Source organism: Zingiber officinale, chromosome 2B (assembly GCF_018446385.1).
Source record: "Zingiber officinale cultivar Zhangliang chromosome 2B, Zo_v1.1, whole genome shotgun sequence".
NCBI lineage: Eukaryota > Viridiplantae > Streptophyta > Magnoliopsida > Zingiberales > Zingiberaceae > Zingiber > Zingiber officinale.
This window is the reverse complement of record NC_055989.1, coordinates 117,713,489-117,731,906: the sequence shown is the minus strand read 5'-3', so window position 1 is coordinate 117,731,906 and position 18,418 is coordinate 117,713,489. Positions and strand designations below refer to the sequence as shown.

The 18,418-nt window shown below is 32.9% G+C and overlaps 1 protein-coding gene across 2 annotated transcripts in view; it reads left to right on the top strand.

Moving 5' to 3' along the window:
- The first annotated feature begins 853 nt into the window (after positions 1 to 853).
- The window catches only part of LOC122046910, a 32,517-nt gene continuing 14,952 nt past the window's right edge, over positions 854 to 18,418 (top strand). Inside the window, exons 1-12 of one of the 2 annotated variants that reach the window (XM_042607865.1) lie at positions 854 to 1,020; positions 1,418 to 2,097; positions 2,166 to 2,290; positions 2,392 to 2,486; positions 2,577 to 2,804; positions 3,788 to 3,878; positions 9,970 to 10,021; positions 11,710 to 11,775; positions 13,329 to 13,465; positions 15,841 to 15,911; positions 16,117 to 16,311; positions 16,455 to 16,496. In XM_042607865.1, coding sequence (XP_042463799.1) covers positions 1,511 to 2,097; positions 2,166 to 2,290; positions 2,392 to 2,486; positions 2,577 to 2,804; positions 3,788 to 3,878; positions 9,970 to 10,021; positions 11,710 to 11,775; positions 13,329 to 13,465; positions 15,841 to 15,911; positions 16,117 to 16,311; positions 16,455 to 16,496 — 1,689 coding nt within the window. In that variant the 5' untranslated portion in view covers positions 854 to 1,020; positions 1,418 to 1,510. The remainder of the gene's footprint in view (positions 1,021 to 1,417; positions 2,098 to 2,165; positions 2,291 to 2,391; positions 2,487 to 2,576; positions 2,805 to 3,787; positions 3,879 to 9,969; positions 10,022 to 11,709; positions 11,776 to 13,328; positions 13,466 to 15,840; positions 15,912 to 16,116; positions 16,312 to 16,454; positions 16,497 to 18,418) is intronic. The other variant, XM_042607866.1, reaches the window with a different exon arrangement.

Genomic DNA, 18,418 nt, shown 5'->3' with positions numbered 1-18,418 from the left:
GAATTTCAAGAAGAAACTCTTTGCTAATTTTTAATTCTTGACAATGATTATATATCAAGTGTAATTGTTGTTTAGGCATAAAAGATCCTTAAACGTAATCTTTAGGCTCTGATACCAAAAAAACTAAATTTCGGTAATAAAAATAATTGTGAACAGTAATTCGGTATGAACAGTAATTGTGAACAGTAAATTACAAACAAAATTATAACGTAGACAGTTCGTGATTATCTAAAAAGATAATAAACAGTTCATAATTATCTATTAAAAACATTGGTTTTTATATCTTCTTTGTCTGTGGTTCTTTCTTCCAATGAGCCTCACCTGTAGAGAACAATATTCTTGTAACCCAGACTTGTCTAGGTAGTTTTGGGACTGTCCCTTTAACCATAGATAGTCAACAATTACCCCTGATATATGCTAATTTTTTATTATAAAAATAGTATATATAATTTTTTAAAAATAGTATATTATTTTTTATTTTAAAACTATTTTTGTTATATCATATTATAATAGTAATTTTATCAAAACTAGTAGCGCATCATTTAATAAAATTATTCTAAATTAATTAAAATTATTAGACATAAAACACACACATATATATATATATATATATATATATATATATATATTAACTTTGATAAAATTACTTTAATTTAATTAAAAGTATTTTATTTTAATCAAAATCATTTTAATACAATTTAATTATCTATCAAATCTCTACATATAAGTAATTTTAATCAAATTATTCTAAATAAAAAATAAGATCTTTTGACAAATAAGACATATTTTTAATATAAATAAATAGATATAAAATGGAGCATTACAAAAGGGCGCTTGTTGATTATATACCACCGCACGATTGGTTGGGTGAAATAGCGGTTAAGCAGGAGCGCGGCTCGGCTCCTCCTCAGACCTAACCTAGCCCTTCCACCGTTTCCCGGCGCTCGCACGCCTGACCTAATATTTCTCTTCGGCCGCCGTCTCCCCTCTTTCCGCGCTCAGATCAGCTACTACTTTGAGGTAATTTGACGTATCATGCTCATTGCAACTAATGGTTTGTCCGAAGATTATCGAAGTTTGGTTTTTGTGATCCTTTGGGAATATGCGGAAAATTTGATCCAACGTTCTATGAGTTTCTCGAGAGATTTGTGGGTATGTGGTTGTTTCTTCCTTTTTTACTGCTGTTTCCCTTGCTCTTCGCGATCCTTCCTGGGCATTTTTGCGTTACATGCGCCATTAGTTGTATAATTTGGTTTCTTAATGTGATGGGCAAACATTTGCTTCTTTTTGGTCACGGTTTTATGTTGTTTGTCTCGTGTAAAAGAAATAAATTATTGTTTTTCTAGCAAAAGTTTCTATTATATTTACCAAAAGCCTTCTACTTCGAGTAATTGTTTATTTATTTTTGGATTTCCAGGTTCATGTTTCATCCCCAGAGCCTCTAGTTAATATTGATCTACAATAGAGTTTGTGCTTGCACTTAGTTTTGTACCCATAGAATAACATCACGATGTTTTCAACGAGATTAAAATGTAGGATACTCAAACGGAGTTCTGTAGGACAAGAATATTGGTACTTGTCCGGGCTAATAAGAAGGGATCTTTCCCATAGCTGTTATGACAGATGTAACATTTATGACTACCCTCCACTACCGAGAGATTCTCTTGTTAGACGGTTTAGTTCAGCTTCACTTCCTTACACAACTTCACTTTCCTCACAGAGAAGAGATGTGGGAATAAGCAATAGGTTAAGTACCAGCATGTCATATACATGCTGTAGATTTTACAGTTCTGAAAGTGATGGGAATAATGCCAGCGGTGGTAAACATGTGCCAGTTAAAAGTGTCACTGGGTTTGACAAGGAAAAAGTGAGCAAAGAAGAGGCTATTTCTGATTCAAATCACTGTAATGAACATGCTTCGCTTGGGGAACAAGACCAGCTTGATTGGCTTAGCTGTGAGAAGTTGTCAATTGATAGTCAAATAAAAGGATCCCCTTTGCTAACCAAGCGACAGCGATTCAAAAAGGAATTCATGCGGAGGGTTGTTCCATGGGAAAAGATCAGGGTGTCATGGGATAAGTTCCCATACCATATTCGGTAAGGCCTTTTGAGATCTTTTTAGGTGATATCATTTGATCCACGCATATTTTATTTTATCCAACCAGGGAGCACACAAAGAATTTGTTGACTGAATGCGTTGCTTCTCATTTGAGACACAAAAACTTTGCATCATCTTATGGTGCTCGGCTGATCTCTTCGACTGGGAGGATACTGCTACAGGGTGTACCAGGTTTTTTTAGAAAATTTTTTATCTATGTACAATTTTGCTTTTTTCTCCTTCCACACCAAATTGTGAATTCAAAATCTTTGAAATCTGGTTAATGTTTCCAGGAACCGAGCTTCTGAGAGAAAGAATGGTAAGAGCTCTGGCTCGGGATTTACAGGTCCCACTGCTAGTGCTTGACAGCAATGTTCTCACTCCATATGTAAGAACAGCTTATATTATATTTACACACACCATTGGATCTAGACTTGATGATTGATGAGAGATCTGACAACTCTTGTTTTTCACGCAGGACTTTGGTCAAGAAAATGCTTCTGAAAGTGAAACAGATGATAGTCATGTGGAATCAGGAGAAGAATGTACATCTGAGTCTGATGCTGAAGATGAAAATGCTGAAAGCAATGAAGAATGGACTAGTAATAACGAAAACAAGTCAGGGGAAAGTGATAGTGATGATGTGCAAGCTTCTGTTGAGGCACTCAAGAAGCTTGAACCATGCAGTCTTGAGGAATTTGCAAAGGTAAGTAAGCCAGAAAAAGATTGCAAGTCACCGTGCAGGATTGCTGTTGCTCTGAAACACAAAAGTTTGCTTTTTTTTCCTTTCTCCATTTAATGTTTGGATGCTAATATTTTGTGGCATCCATTTATACAGACTATTTAATTGCAGAATAAAACCTTCCAGAAGCAGAGGAAGGTTTCTATGGTTGTATAAAACCATGGTTTAAAATCTCGAGCATGCCAAGGTTTTAATCTCAGACGGGAACTATACAGTTTAGTATCGTACCGTGCCGATATAGTTTTGATATTTTTTAAATATAAAATATATCACTAAAAATAAAAACTATATATATATATATATATATATTTAATGGGATAATTTTATTAGTCTTTAATTAAACCTCTTTAAATTATCTCATAGCTAAGAGTTTATTAAATTTATTTACCTAAGTATTTAATTAAATCATAAGTTCCTATTGCTGATCTGCGACGATCATGGGCACACATGGCCACTATTCCTCTTGTGTTTTAAATATTCTTTAAACATATTTATTAGCTTGTATTTTCTGTATGACAGTTTGGACCTTTTTTAGGATGTTCATTTTGTTATTCTTTACTAAGATATTAGGCTGTATGACAAAATTTATAATCCAATTGAAATTTGATCCTTTGCTTCAATGACTGTTATTGGTTTTTCAAACAATTTTTTTTCGGCGTTTCATCTTCTCATTTGTGATTTTCCAGCTTTGTGTTTGTTAAGATAAGGATAGTCACAAAGTTTAGAATATAGGATTGTTAGAATTTGGTGGACTTAAGACTGAAATTTATATAATTCTTCATTTATAGTTCATGGACATTACACATATTTTACTGCCTGAGGAATATATAGGTGGCATTAGTGTCTAGTTTGCTAATTATCTGTCTTTCATTGATTTGGGGTTCATAGTTCTAGGTGGTATCATCAAATCTTTGAGTTTACATCTTTGTTTTTTTTATTAACTGTAGAGAGTTGCTGGAGAAGTTGAGAATGCTTCTACATCAAAAGATTTAGATGCTGCTACACCACCTGAGCAATCAAAAAGGCCACTTAAGAAAGGCAATAATCCTAGTTCTTTGTCGACGTTTATTACTCCATGCTTTTTGAAGTTTTCTTAGATTTCTAGCTTGCATCTTTTTATTATTTTCTTTCCCGTGGTGTCCATTCTTTGCGTCTTTCGAGTTCTGAGGCTCTAACCTAGTATATATTTGTTTTATAGTGGATGATTTTCCTCTGCAAAAGTTGGCTAATTATGTTTGTCTTGATAATGAAGATTCATAAATGGATCCATCTCTAAAGGCATGTCATGTCCTAGTCCCAAAGCATGAACATAAAACAAACATTAAAAAATCCTCAATGATAAAGGAAAAGTAGACTATTGTGGATAAAGACTTGTGAAACCACTAAATTACACACAACTGAATGAATACCTAGTACAAGGTAGTACAAGGTAGAAGCTACATCTCTCTCAAAAATATAAATGAAACATCATTTGTTGCAATTTTAAGAAGATAGGCGAATTGGGCAATGACCTATTTTACTTAATTTTTATTCCTATGCTTGACATAATTTTGTCGCAATGCAAGCATCTATCATCGAGCGGACCCTATCTAGTGGGATAAAGTTTGGTTGTTGTTGCTCATTGTACAAGTATCTATCATCAACCTTTTAGGCATAAATCGAAATTGATTTTAGTCATCTTGTTCTCCTTAATCATTTTTCTATCATTCTTTTTCAAAATTTCATGGAATAACTCATTGGCTTAATACCTCCATAGTTTGCACAATTTTATATGTTTCATTTGTTTTTATACAAGGGCCTATAGTGCATACCTTCCATTGATTAGACACTTTTTTCATTTTTTAATATCTGGTTGAATACCTTTGTAAGTCATTCAACACCATACTTTTTTAAGCACTTCTATACTTCCATTGGAATATCATCTGATTCAACTGTTTTTCCATTTTGCATCCCATTTAATACTGAATTCTACAATAAACATTTAAACTTCGATATTCCTCTGAATTACTTAAATTTCCTAAGCTAAGTTGGTCACCTGAACTTTCATTAAAAAGTTGATGAAAATACTTTTCCATTGCTTCTTTATTTCCTCATCCTTTACTAGTATGCTATTAAATTCATCTTTAATCCATTTCTCAATTTAGCTATTTTATAGATGCCCTTTTTCTCTTCTTTTGTATCAAGTTGTCAATACAAGCGTTCGAAAGCGTCATTCTTATTGCCTTTTTTTATCTCTTTCTCAGTTACTAAATATTATTATTTTTTAAAAAGTTTATAGGTTATTTGTTTATGTCACTTTCTCTTGTACTTCCTCATTCTACTATAAAAATTCTTTATTTAGTGGTGCCACTGAGTAGGTTCTTTACCATCATTTTCAAATTTGATGCCATTTTATCCTATGTTGTATTCGAATATCTATGTATTTCTCCTAATACTTGTGTTTCTATCCTTTATTTAGGGATACTTTGCTTCTAATTCTTTAACTTCCACTATTTGATCATAGGATTCATTCACATTTTTCTTCTACTAATACTACGCTTGAGGTGCACATCGAATACTACTAACTTATATTGGGTGATTAAGTTTTCTCTAGGGATGACCTCACAATTTTTATATATATATTTTTGACCAAAGTCAATTTGCGATTTATTTTTCCCATTTTTGAATGTAACCAAGTATTATTCACTCTTGAAAAAATATATTAGTTATTATAAGTTCATATGCTATTACGAAATCTAATATGACTTTTTTTTCTTCATTTCTTGTTCTAAAATCATAGCTCGCATGCACCCTATCATATTTCTTATTTTTACCCTTACATACTCGTTTATATCTCCTATTAAAACCATCTCATTTTTGTACTATCTCATCTAGGTCTTCCTAAAATTTATGTTTGGTGTTTTCATCTAACTCTACTTGAGGTGCATATATGTTAATTACATTAATAATTTCTTTTACCACCACTACCAGTGAGGGTTCCTACATTCCGTTCAAAGCTAAGATAATAAGTATTCTAATGTTTCTTATCCAACCAGGGTGTGAGAAACACTACACCAAGTTCTCATGTAGCAGTCCTTGTTGAAATGCTAGTAGCATAAACATAGAGTGAGGTGAATATCTAATTAGATACACGAGAAGAAAAAAAGGGGGGCATGATAGGGGTTGTTGAGAATCTCTTGACGAAGCTAGGTGCGCCATGTGAAACATGCGGTGATGAGTTGACGCTAGGAGGGGATGATTGATGTCTAGAGTACATGAGGGAATAGGCATGGGCTTTCTTTTGGGAGGGTGAATGAGTGTTTAGAGTACAGGGGTTCAATATTTACAAAAGCAATGCATAAGATCCTAAAGGGAATGGATGAGATAAACCAAAATTTTGATATGCTTGTAAAAAAAGTGATATTGGAGAATGAAAACTTATGACTCTAAAGGGCATACATTTTTCTCCATAGACAGGCTATATTAGAACTGCTACATCCTAAAAATATTTTGGAACATGCATAGTAAATATTAAGGCCTTGGTTTCTACAAAGGGAAAAAACAACTAGGGATATAAAGTAGGAAAAAAACTCTCAGCAAAATAATTGTAAAATATTTTTTGTTTGACTCTTTCCTTGCAGGAAGAAAAGAGGAGAGGAAATTTAAGTTTAAATTTAAAACATTATATGTTAAATAAAAATATGAAAATATTATTAAAAAAATATATTTGAAAAAGAACAAATATTCAAAATTTTTAATGTTAGATTTGAGCTCTATTGCAAGTGGAAGTAAGGGTTCCATCCAAATCAGATTGAAGCAATATAAAGTAAATCTATTTTTTGCTCCTTTTTTCTGTCAAATGAAATAGAGGGTAAGCGCATTCTGGAAAAAAAATTTATAGCAACTTATTTTCTTTTGGATTTCCTTCCGTCATGGGAATCACCCCTAAAGCTCTAGCAATTTAAGAAGGTAGCAATTTTTCTCGTTTTGTCGCACCATTTTATTGAGGATGAGATAGATTCTTTTCCATTGTCAATTCTCAAGGTATGTAGGTGTGGAATTGATTTTCTTTATGATTCAATGATTTTATTGTTTGAGACTTTTCTTTTACAAGGTAGACCTTGCAGACCCTAGTGTGGTTATCAATAAACGGTATGAACCTTTGACTACCTGAGATTTTTGATATGAGAAAGGATGAGACTCTATATAGTTTAACTGACGATGCTATATGCCTGTGTTACCTAACTGATAAATTTCATAATAAATGGATTTGGAAACGAATGCTTTAGATAATGGATTGGAGTGGCTTATTCTAGAGTCCCACGGTGTTATTTTATCATTATTGGAAACACAAAAGGAGTTATTCTAAAGAATTATAATTTTTTTTTCATTCAAGCATCATGCTTAAATAGTAGAGTAAACCATCTTGTCCAATCATCTCCTGAAATAAAGCCCCTCAATTTCACAACAAATTGCAAAGAAAGTAGTAGTGTAATTATGTTTGAGTCACCTTGCTAATAGAAATCAAATTACAGGCTAAATTTGGTATGTGCATCATAATATGAAGAGCAATTGTTTTAGACAGTTCTATTTAACTATTTCCAGCAATAGCAAAGAATGTTCCATCTGTTATTTTAAGAATTCCCATGACAAGCGGGATAAAAGTATAATAGAAATGGGATACTTGTCAATGAAGCTTGTGCAATTGTTCTACTTGGGTCTTATTCAGAAAGACTCATTGCTTGGTTCCTTGATCTGTTTTCTAACTTATTTCTGTAATATGTAATGATAAATATTCATGAAAGGATCGTGAAACCACTATAGATGGGAGAGATTCGAGCGCATACACATTGTTGCATGAGCTCAAATTCTGCATCACTGAACTCATCATCATGTGGGTTCAACAGGAGAAGGAAAAAATTTAATATGAAAAGAGGCGCAAGACTCTGATACCATGAAACTAGTTTTTGGAAAATGATTTTATTTTCATAATCATTACAGAAATAGAATTACAATATATATACACATACACAATGGAAATACCATCTGTCTTATAAAGAAAAAGTAATTAAGAAACTAAATAATTTTGAGTTTTTACTTTTGAAAATGTCAGAAACAAAAACAACTACCATCTCCTACATATCAAGCATCTATAGTGATCTGTGTGAATCTACTTGCTTCTGGTGAGGCCTGTTCGTATAACTTAAGTGCTGCATTTCATGCTATTTTGGACTAAGTTACATCATGACACTGATCTCCCATTGGATTGTTTTTTTTTCCTTTACATAGCCCTACAGCCGTGTTCCATGCTGTGCGGTACTACATAGCTATGCTAGTTTTACCAATATAAGTTGTCAGTTGAGTTTTGATGGCTTGTTTACTTGTTTTCCAAACAGCCAATATTAGATAGCATGTGAGGATTGAGATACAACAAATGCATTTTGCATCTATACTGGTTGACCTTTCCTTGTGAATTTATTTTGATATCATACAGGTTGGGTTCCTATTGATGATTTTTCAGTAGGAACTCTTATTGATTGATTGATTTTTTCATGCATTCTTCATGTAACACTTTTTGGCTTTCCTAGTTGAACAAGGATTCTCTTTGAAGCATATGGAGGTAGCTTGACGGTTTCATATTGATATAAATAGCATGAGACATCACCACAAGAGCCAATATTATTGTGTTATCAAGATGTAAACCTTGGTTGAACTCAAGTTAAATCAAGTTGAATTCTCCAAATTCGTTTGAACTTATCTAGACTCCACAAACATATAGTTAACTGAGTTGCAATACTAACACCATTATTATTCCCCCACAGCATTATTGTCAATCTAGCTAGTTGTGAGAAAGAAAGGAGACTGAGTTAAAGAGAAATCATTAAATAAAATTGGTTTACAATATCTTAGGTTGTAGAATCCCTATTCTATCCATATTTCTTTAGTTTGCTTTCTTAATTGGATCTTTCCAAGGGTGCGAGTTTTTGACTGATAATGGGTGTGGTAGGATCAATCTACATTATCCTTGCATTTAGTGGAAGCTGTTTTCTTGTACATTGGTCTTCTAGGTTGCAAAGGAGCAATCTTATCTCTGTCGCCAAGGGTCCTTTATTTGTCTTCTGAATTCAGTATTAAAATCAAATGTCAGCTTAAAGAAATAACAAACAATTATGCTATTGAGCTTAAGCTAAATATGCCTAGATATATATCTATCTATTTTACATTTGTTCTCTTCATGTCCATATTAGTCATTTTCCTTCATATCTACCTAAGTCAGGAAACTTTAGATCTTGATTTCTTGAAGCATTTATGCTCAAGATTTAAAATTTTGATCCGTGCCGAAGTTTCGCTATATGACCGGAACGATACGCTGATACAGTTTCGGTACTTTTTAAAATATAAAATATATTAATTAAAATGTTTTTATTAATATTTGATCATTATAGATATTTATTATTAAGTTATATTTGATATGTTAGTTTAAATTTTAATATGAAATGTTTGATTTTTATTGAGTAAAAGTCGATTTTGGTTAACTAAAGTCTATTAAAAAGGTTTAAGCTATATTTAATTTAGATATATTTTGAATAGTTTATAATTAAGTCCAATTTATATATAAAATAATTTAGTTTATATATTTTGATTATATTATATTTAATTTTTTTATCTAAGAAGGGAAAAGGGTAATTATCTTTCAAGAGGTTTTTTTCCCCCTCTATTTATCTTAGGAGGTATTTTTTTTTCTCTTTGTTTATTTTGATGAAGAAAAAAAACAATGAATGAAAGAGGAAAAAAATAATAATGAAGAAAAAAGTTAATGGACAAAAGAGAAAAATTTAATAGGGAAAAAGAAATAGCTGTTTAAAAAATAAAAATTCAATTTCTAAAAAAATAATCGCTGTTGCGACGACATCACGGTTGTGGTACTAGTCAGTGGGCAGATGCCGACTGCCACGACACGATATTTACATTCTTGTTTATGCTAAAATCTAGTCTTCGTATCTAGAGACTCTACTGCATCAGGATGCATTTTTAGTTTGTAAGTTAGCTTATTCAATTCATTTAAATAGGGATTTTAGATTAATACATTCTTTATCTTTATAATCTTGTGCATGACACGTCCATCTTCTTGTTTTTTTTTTTATTTCAGGGGATCGTGTGAAGTATGTTGGTGCTTCAGTTCAAATTGAAGTTGGTAACAGGTGCTTTACTAGATTTTTGACCTTATTTCATGGTACTGAAACATGTGCTAAATGTAACTTTTCTGTTCTTAATGGAATTATTTTCTGAAATAGCTACTTTGATTCTTGGTTGACGTTAAATTCTTGTTGGACATTGATTAACTTGACATTTCATTGTATTTTTTCAATTCATGTTAGTTTTGATAATTTCCAAGCTTTCATTTTTATCTTTGCCTCATGAAACCAATTATATATTAGTCGCTCATCAATCTTTTGGAAAACATTTTGGTAACCTAGATGAACAGGATGTTAGAGGCAGAAAAAAGGCTTCATCTTGTACTGGAGCCTGCCTTCTTGCTCTTATGTTGGGTTTGAAGAAAACTCACATTGTTTTAGAGGATCTCAACTGCTGAAGTGTTTTCAGTTGGCCAAAGAAATTAAATCTGTCTGATATAGTAGTTTTTCTGATTGAGATTACGAGTGAAAGAATACACCAGCAAGAAGTTGGAGGGATTATGTATATTTTTTGGTTTTTTATTTTTCTTTTTCCATTCTGTTCTTATAGTGGCTTTGTAAATTGGGAAAACAACTCTAGGTTTGACATGGTTGCACCAAACACCAGAAGCACTTAATGTCGAATTCTGCAATTCATATTTGGAGGTTCATATAGCATCTATAAGCAGGGAAACTTGCTAGTTTTATGATTGATCTTAATAGATTTTAGTTTTTCCCCTGATACTTGGCTCATATGTTTGGTTGCTGGTTGCAACTCTTGCCTTAAATTAGTTTTGACTGCTAATTTGGTTAGATAATTGTTTCATTGCCTTTATGTAAGGTTTTTATAGTTGACATCTGAATGTGAGAGACTATTAATCATTGTGAACTTCTGAAAGAATGTCAGTCTAACTACGGCATTCCTTGCTTAAAACATGATCAAGGATGCCAAGAGTATTAATCAATATATGTTGCTTGAGGCCTTAATCCATTTTCTTCTCCCGGTTTTGCCCATAATTAACACGTTGTCTTTTCTCTACTAATTTGATGTAGAAAATGTTACATGAGCATCTTTAGCATCATTTAAAACCCTTGGAAGTGAAGTTTACTTATTTAACCCTTTGTTCCCCTCCTTTGGTGCTGAATTAATACTAAAGAGTCAGGAAATTACCTTCTTGAATGTAAATAACATTCTTATATGTGTAAAGAAAAAGAGAAAGTGTTTACTTTTTTAGGGAGGATGCTGTTCTTTCATGGTAGCTAATTGTATACATGTTTGAAATGAATCACTTCTTCATGATTGTCTTTTTTTGACCAAATTTTTTGTTCCTATCAATTGGGATTGGGAATTTCAAATGCTTTTAGAAGGTTAATTCCCTCTTTCTTGTGAGTATTGCTTAAAGCTAGAGTATTTTTTTCTTTTGACATTAAGCAAACAAATAGTTACATAGATTCAAATGACATTTTGACCCACATCTATTGCTAGATAAATTGCTTATTTATGTAGTTTATTAGGCATTTGAAAAGCTTATCCCAGATAGGTCCATATAACTGATATAATCAAATAGGCATTTTATATTGGTGCAAACTCAAATCATTTGACCTCCTTTATTTCCTAAACCAGTGTTGTTTTCTCCAACCTTTTAAATCTTCATCCTACCTCAATGAGCTACATCTTGATACAATTCTAATCCTAGCAATATATTTGATCACAGGATCATACTGGGGAAGATACCGACTTCTGATGGCTCAACAAATGCCTTTACTTTTCTTAGTGGCAGGTGGGTGCATAAGTCTTTCCTATGTAGCATAGGTTAACTTAGTCTTGATGAACCTTGTAATAGTCATGTAGTCATGTTCATACAACAATGCAACTACTGCTGACTCCTAGTAGTTTTCCAAGGTTTGCTTGTGGGAAAATGCTAAATATCTCCTTTTTCATCTTTTATTGTTGCCCTCAGTTAATCATCAACTCTTCTTTTGTGCCTTGTTATGCTGCAAAATAATTTCCATAATTTATCAAAATTTCAGCATTTATAAATAGGATTTGAAATGGGAGTAGACGATTAAATGGAGAACTTTTGGAGTCATATCATATATGATCATTTTGTGCCCCATAGGGTAAGAACTATGAAGGGATTTTTTTTAGACATTTCTCTGCCCCTCTGTACTTTGTTTAAAGCATTGAGCTCTTATGAATTAACATAAAAAAATAGAGTAGTTATGAAATGACATCGTGGTATTGAGCTGTTATGAAAAGGTGATCTGGTATGCAAGGTACTGTAATCACTAATTTTTTGATACATATTCCTTTCATCTTTCCATCTTCTGTAGTAAATAAACAACATCAGAAGCTCATCTATCATTCCTTCTACTTACTCTATCATTCCTCAATTCCCTTTCATTTTTTTTCTATCCTCAAGTAACGTGTAGACCTAATTATCTGTAGTATGACAGGTTATTGTTTACCTCCTTTAAAGTTTCATCTTTAGAAGATGTTTGATTTGAGATTCCCCATTTTTGTTTCTGAACTTGAATATTTACTTGGACTTTTTCCTTTTTGGTTTGCACATTATGATCCACGTGTCGGTTGATTATTCACTGGGTGATTATTAGAGAAGCTATCTTGATACTCTGCAATGAAGTCCCAATGTTTTGTTGCTATAAAATTTTTTTTATTTACAACCAACTACAATTATTTAATAGAAAATTTGTTTGAGTTGATGAACATTGACATTTTTTTTCATCTTATAAGAATTTGACATGTGTTAATATGATCAATGTGGTGAATCAACACACAATTGTCCTTGCAGATGGTGGTGTAGCTACTATTAACAAATGAATTGAGCATTAATTTGTAGCAATTTAACTAAAAATTTGAGCAGATATAATTTTTTTCGTAGTGCTTTTCTTTTCAACGGTAAAGTTGTTGCCATGTAACCAAAAGGTCACGGGTTCGAATCTTGGAAACAGCCTCTTGCAAAAAGCAGGGTAAGGCTGCGCACAATGGATCCTTCCCCGGGACCCCGCATGGCGGGAGCTTCGTGCACCGGGCTACCCTTTTTTTGCTTTTCTTTTCAAGTGAGGCTATTTTATTCAACCAGCAAAATAGGATAAATTTGTTTTCTTTATTTAAAAGCTGTATCTTAAAATTGAAGTAGCAAATGTCTATTAGGTTTGATTCTTTGTTTGAATCTGTATTCAACAATCTTGTATCCTGCAACTTGATTTTAGGATTTTTTATAATTGTGTTTTTCTCTTTCAAATTTATTTTTCTAGATTAGGATTTTGGTTTAGGCGCTATGATTTCATCTTCAACCTCTTTATCTTGCAGGCCTCTATCATCTGGACAGCGTGGAGAAGTGTTTGAGATTAATGGTGACCAAGTGGCTGTTATTCTTGACAACGCTGAACCAAATATTGATACTTCTGAGGAACCTGATGCAAAACCATCTATTTATTGGATTGACAGTATGCTTTTACTCCACTTCAATATAGTGTCTGCTTACTGATGATTATCAATTGTGCTTGCATTGTGTATAAGCATGCATCTAATTGTGGCTTTTTTTTTTCAGATTCTTTGTGCATTTATTGGTACAAAATACTCAAAAATTTCTAGATAAAGGAATACTCAAATTCCACCACATGGTTCACATATTCCTCCTAACTGAGAATGCAGCCTTACATAACTGGGGAAACCAAGGCTGTCAAACTTTATTTTCTACCTAGAAACAGAGGCCTATTGGTTCAGAATGTAGGATTGTACTGTGTTACAAATTAATTATATTTGGCATTTATATTATTATATGCCAACTTCCAATTTTAAGTATTACTATGAACATATTCTAAATTCCATTGCATAGTTCACATATTTCTTCTAACTAAGAACACAGCCTTACATAACCGGGGAAATTAAGGCTGTCAAACTTTATTTTCTACCTAGAAACAGAGAGGCCTATTGGTTCAGAATGTAGGATTGTACAGTTTTACAAATTAATTAAATATTATAAAATTATATTTGGCATTTATATTATTATATGCCAACTTCCAATTTTAAGTATTACTATGATAATTTCAAATTACATATCAATATCACAAAGTATTGATTAAACTATTTATATATTGAAATATGAAAACAAACTACAGTTCGTTAATCATTCCATCTGTAAATAGCAAATAACAACTTTTGTAACATGAATGAAAACGATAGTAAGGATACTTCTAATTAGGAGTTAAAAGGGAATCTCAAATAAGTGATTTTTTCATATGATAGCAAGCAATGCCAATCTTTAACATCATTAATTGAATTTATACATAGTTAAGGTTGTTGGAGCTGAGATCATAGTAGAAATGATAAGGTATTACAAATCAAATTGTATTTTCATATGACCATAGCAATGTAGTTGCTACTAGCGATCTGGATTGTGCAGGTCAGCTTGGATCCAAAGATCTCAAATTCCTAGGTCTGAATCACAATCTTGATTACCATCTTAAAAGTGAAAAAAGTCTTGTATATGAATCCCACAAGTTGTGGCTATTTGTTTACTAAACTATTAGTTTGTCTCTCCTGGTTGACATGCTTTGTCCTTGTACCTATTCACAGATTAAGCATTAGTATGTTTTCTTTTGCATTTGAATTTTGACAAACATTGACTACAAACTTGAACTTGCTCTTAAAGAACAGCTCGTATGATGATTTCTGGGACTCAGTTGTTTGTGCCTAATTAATTGTTAAGTAAATATCTGTCTTTGACATCCATAAAGTGAAAATTTCTTGTCAAACTTATAAAAGTCTACTTAATAGTGTGGTTTTCCTTATGCTCCAAATAAGATCAAGTGTATGTCAAAGATAAGGGAAATCACTCTTAACCCTTCAACAGTTTGAGTGGCACTTTATATTCTCTCAAAATCATTGTAGGTTTTACTTCTGTTCTCATGTGTTTACATGTATCTTATCATCTTCCATGGAGCACGATGTTTTAAAATAATGTTAACTGTACCAACACGAGCTAAGGCATTGCACTGGTTAGACCAAGCTGATGGAGTTGGTTCAATCTCACAAGGTCCAATATCCTGCAAAAAGTTAAATTCAAATAGTTTGAGCCGAGTGGTTACATTTGAATTAAGTAATGCATAATTGAACAATTAGAACTTGTTGGAAGGTTCATTTTTATGAGTGCTGATACCTCTATTAAGTAGGTATTAGTTTAATTGTATTTTACATTCATACCCAAAGAAGTTGTGATTTACAATTTGATCCCTACATATTTGTACTTTACTCCATAATAGTTATGGACATAACACATCCTGTGAATTCAAATTTTGATGTTAATTTTTATTGGGGATGACAATTTGAGATTCATATCTGGAATCACAAGAAGGTGAAGGGGATCAAATTTTCTGGTAGCTATATCTTATCTAAAGACAATTAGGCAAATGTTTTGTCACTTAGAATTAGGATTATAATTACTATCTAAATTTTACCTGTTTGATCCATTTATAAATAAATAATTTAATTTTGTATACTTGAACCTAATGAAAATTAACTTGATGATTGAATTAGATTATGCTTTAGGATATTCTAATATCAATGAATCTCTACTTGAATTAATGCTTGGAGTGATCCACAAAAGCTTATCTAAGAGCTATAGAGAATTAGAGAGCTGGAAAAAACTAATTTGCAAATGTATAGTTTAGCAAGTTGCATATTAGGGCAGTGAAACCATTGCCTTGTAACTTGTGGCACATCCAATTCTTCAATGCATTTTGCATTATGCAATGGTATTGTTACTTAATGCACCATAGTATTGGCCAACTAAAACATTCCTTTCTCTGTTCCTTTTCAGTTCAGGATCTTGTGCGAGACACAGATACCCTGGCAGAAGACTGGTACATAGCAATGGAGACACTTTGTGGGGTATGCTATTATTGGTTTAAACATTTTAGTTAAACTTTCCTCATTTTGTCTATGCACAGGACATGCATATCTATTTGGCTATCCTGGCACCATTTTTGTATATCATATTCTATTTATAATTTATGCTACCATTGTGGCTACAATATGTTCAGTAAGTCACTTCAGCAGCTGTTAACATATTGTTACTGGCTGTATGATTTTGCAGATTTTGCCGTCTCTACAACCAATTATTGTTTACTTCTCAGACTGTTCCCAGTGGTTGTCACGGGCTGTTCCTAAGTCAAATCGAAAAGAGTTTATCAAGAAGGTGGAAGAAATGCTTCACCTAGTACCAGGTCCTGTTGTTTTCATCTGTGGTCAAAGCATAATGGAATCAGGGTCTAAGGAGAAAGAAAAGCTGGTATATTCAACTTGTGTGCATCAAGAGAACATTTTCTTCTGAAATTTATTATGATGATTATGTCTTTTGTTATTGTGAATATGTTAGGCATTCAACCTTCTTTTATATGTTCTCCTTGATGATATGCTTGGTGACTTGTGCAGGCGACAATGTTGCTCCCTGGTCTTGGTCGCATTGCTCAGCTGGTATATAACTCTTACATTGTGTTTGAAGTTAGAACTTTCTAATTCAAGTAGGCACATGGTTAACGTCTGATTTCATATAGGCAGGTTGGTCAATTATAGACGTCGTGTACCCCTATCTCTCTTTTTGAGTTGGTTTTGTACTATATTAAAAGCTTATGACACTTATTGCAGAACCATGATCCTTATATAATGTACACAATTCATGAGACCCCTTGTCATAACAAACCTTTTTTACAGTTCAGATCAGTTAAGATTAGCTGAACTGATTGAACTGCAAAAAGTAGCTCTAGAAATAATTTATGAGCACTGCAAACATGAGAAAGTGGAGTTACAAGAATTTTTTTAGAGAATCTCGGATCAGATAGTTTAAAGAATTATGGGCTCCATGTATAATTATCATTAAGATAAATGTAATAATATGTTAGTTTTGATCTCCAAAAATCACTTGTAGTGCTGCTTAGAGTTCCAAGTCATTGGTGTTGCACTTGCATGGTCGCGCGCACAACTATGAATTCCACTTATTGAACAGGATCTATGATTGGCTTGTGACCCCTTAATATCAAAGGCGTCCTTTGGGTGATCTCCTAGTTCTCAAGGGGTGGAGGCAATTAGGTTGATTCATCACAGTTAGCTTAAAGGTCATAGGATATAATGCATCAAACTTTCCACATGGGCTATCGAAGAGGCAACCCTAGGGGAGCCATTAAATCTTTAGCATCACGTTTTAGTCCTATCCCCAATTACTTAGAAAAAACAAGTCCATCCATCCAGGAAGAAGGTACTAATCACCGTTTGAACAATTAGACATCCGCTTCTAGTTGCAGCAACCCAATTGAGATATATCCCTCAAATCATGTGGAGTGTAAATAATACAGATATATTATTGTAATAAAACTAATAATTTTTATGCCCAGTAGTTAATGCCATATTTGAACAGTTGGACTCCTTAAACTACAACCACACAAGAGCATACCCACTATCCATGATACCAACCATCAATGTCATGTGACTAGTGGGTTTCCACAACTATGGATATTAGCATGAGACCCACAACCTCGACATGTTAATTGCCTTGATACCTGCTTAGTCAGAAATACTATGTCAAAAAATATCAAGAATTTTAAACTCTATGAGTTGCCGAATATTTTGGGTGCCTTGCCATAATTATAGGATTATGCCAAAATGACCAAAACGTATGAGTTGTGTATTAGATAAAATGTCATCTCTACATTTATGTTAATATGTACAAAACAGGGATATCAACTACTCTATACATGATCACAACTAAAAAGATTGCTAACAGTATATAAAAATACCATAGTTGGTAACTCATGCCTATTAACTATAGCTGTGGATTCATAATGTTAAAACATGATTATCATTATCTGTCAACTAATATCAGTATGAAATGTGAAATGCATTATATGCGACATAACAATCATAATGGAGACAGAACATTGGTTTCATCACATGACTGTAAATCAACAATATCCTAGTACCAATAGACCATGACAAAATTAGAACAAAAGGAAAAAAAGAACCCTAAATTTTTTTGACTTAATCCTTCATGGATCTTTTGGACCAGGTCAAGTCAAACACGACTGCACATATAAGCCCTAGATTTCCTCAAATATCTGTAATCTTTCTCCTTAAGCTCACCTTGAACTCTCCCTCCATAGTTTTTCCTTCGTTACTATGGATCCATTCAGATACGGATCTAAGATAGAGCTGTCCTGGGCTCTAGCCCAGCCAAAAAAAAACTTACATAGGTATTTTATAGCCTACAACTTGGCACCAAGCAGAATTGATGTGTTCTTTCTTTTTTTCTTTTTCTCTTGTTCATTTTGTTTTGGTGCTTTCCACCCCTTCCACACCCAAAGCCCAGCCCACCTCTAATTCTTGGACCCGTCCCTGGATTGATT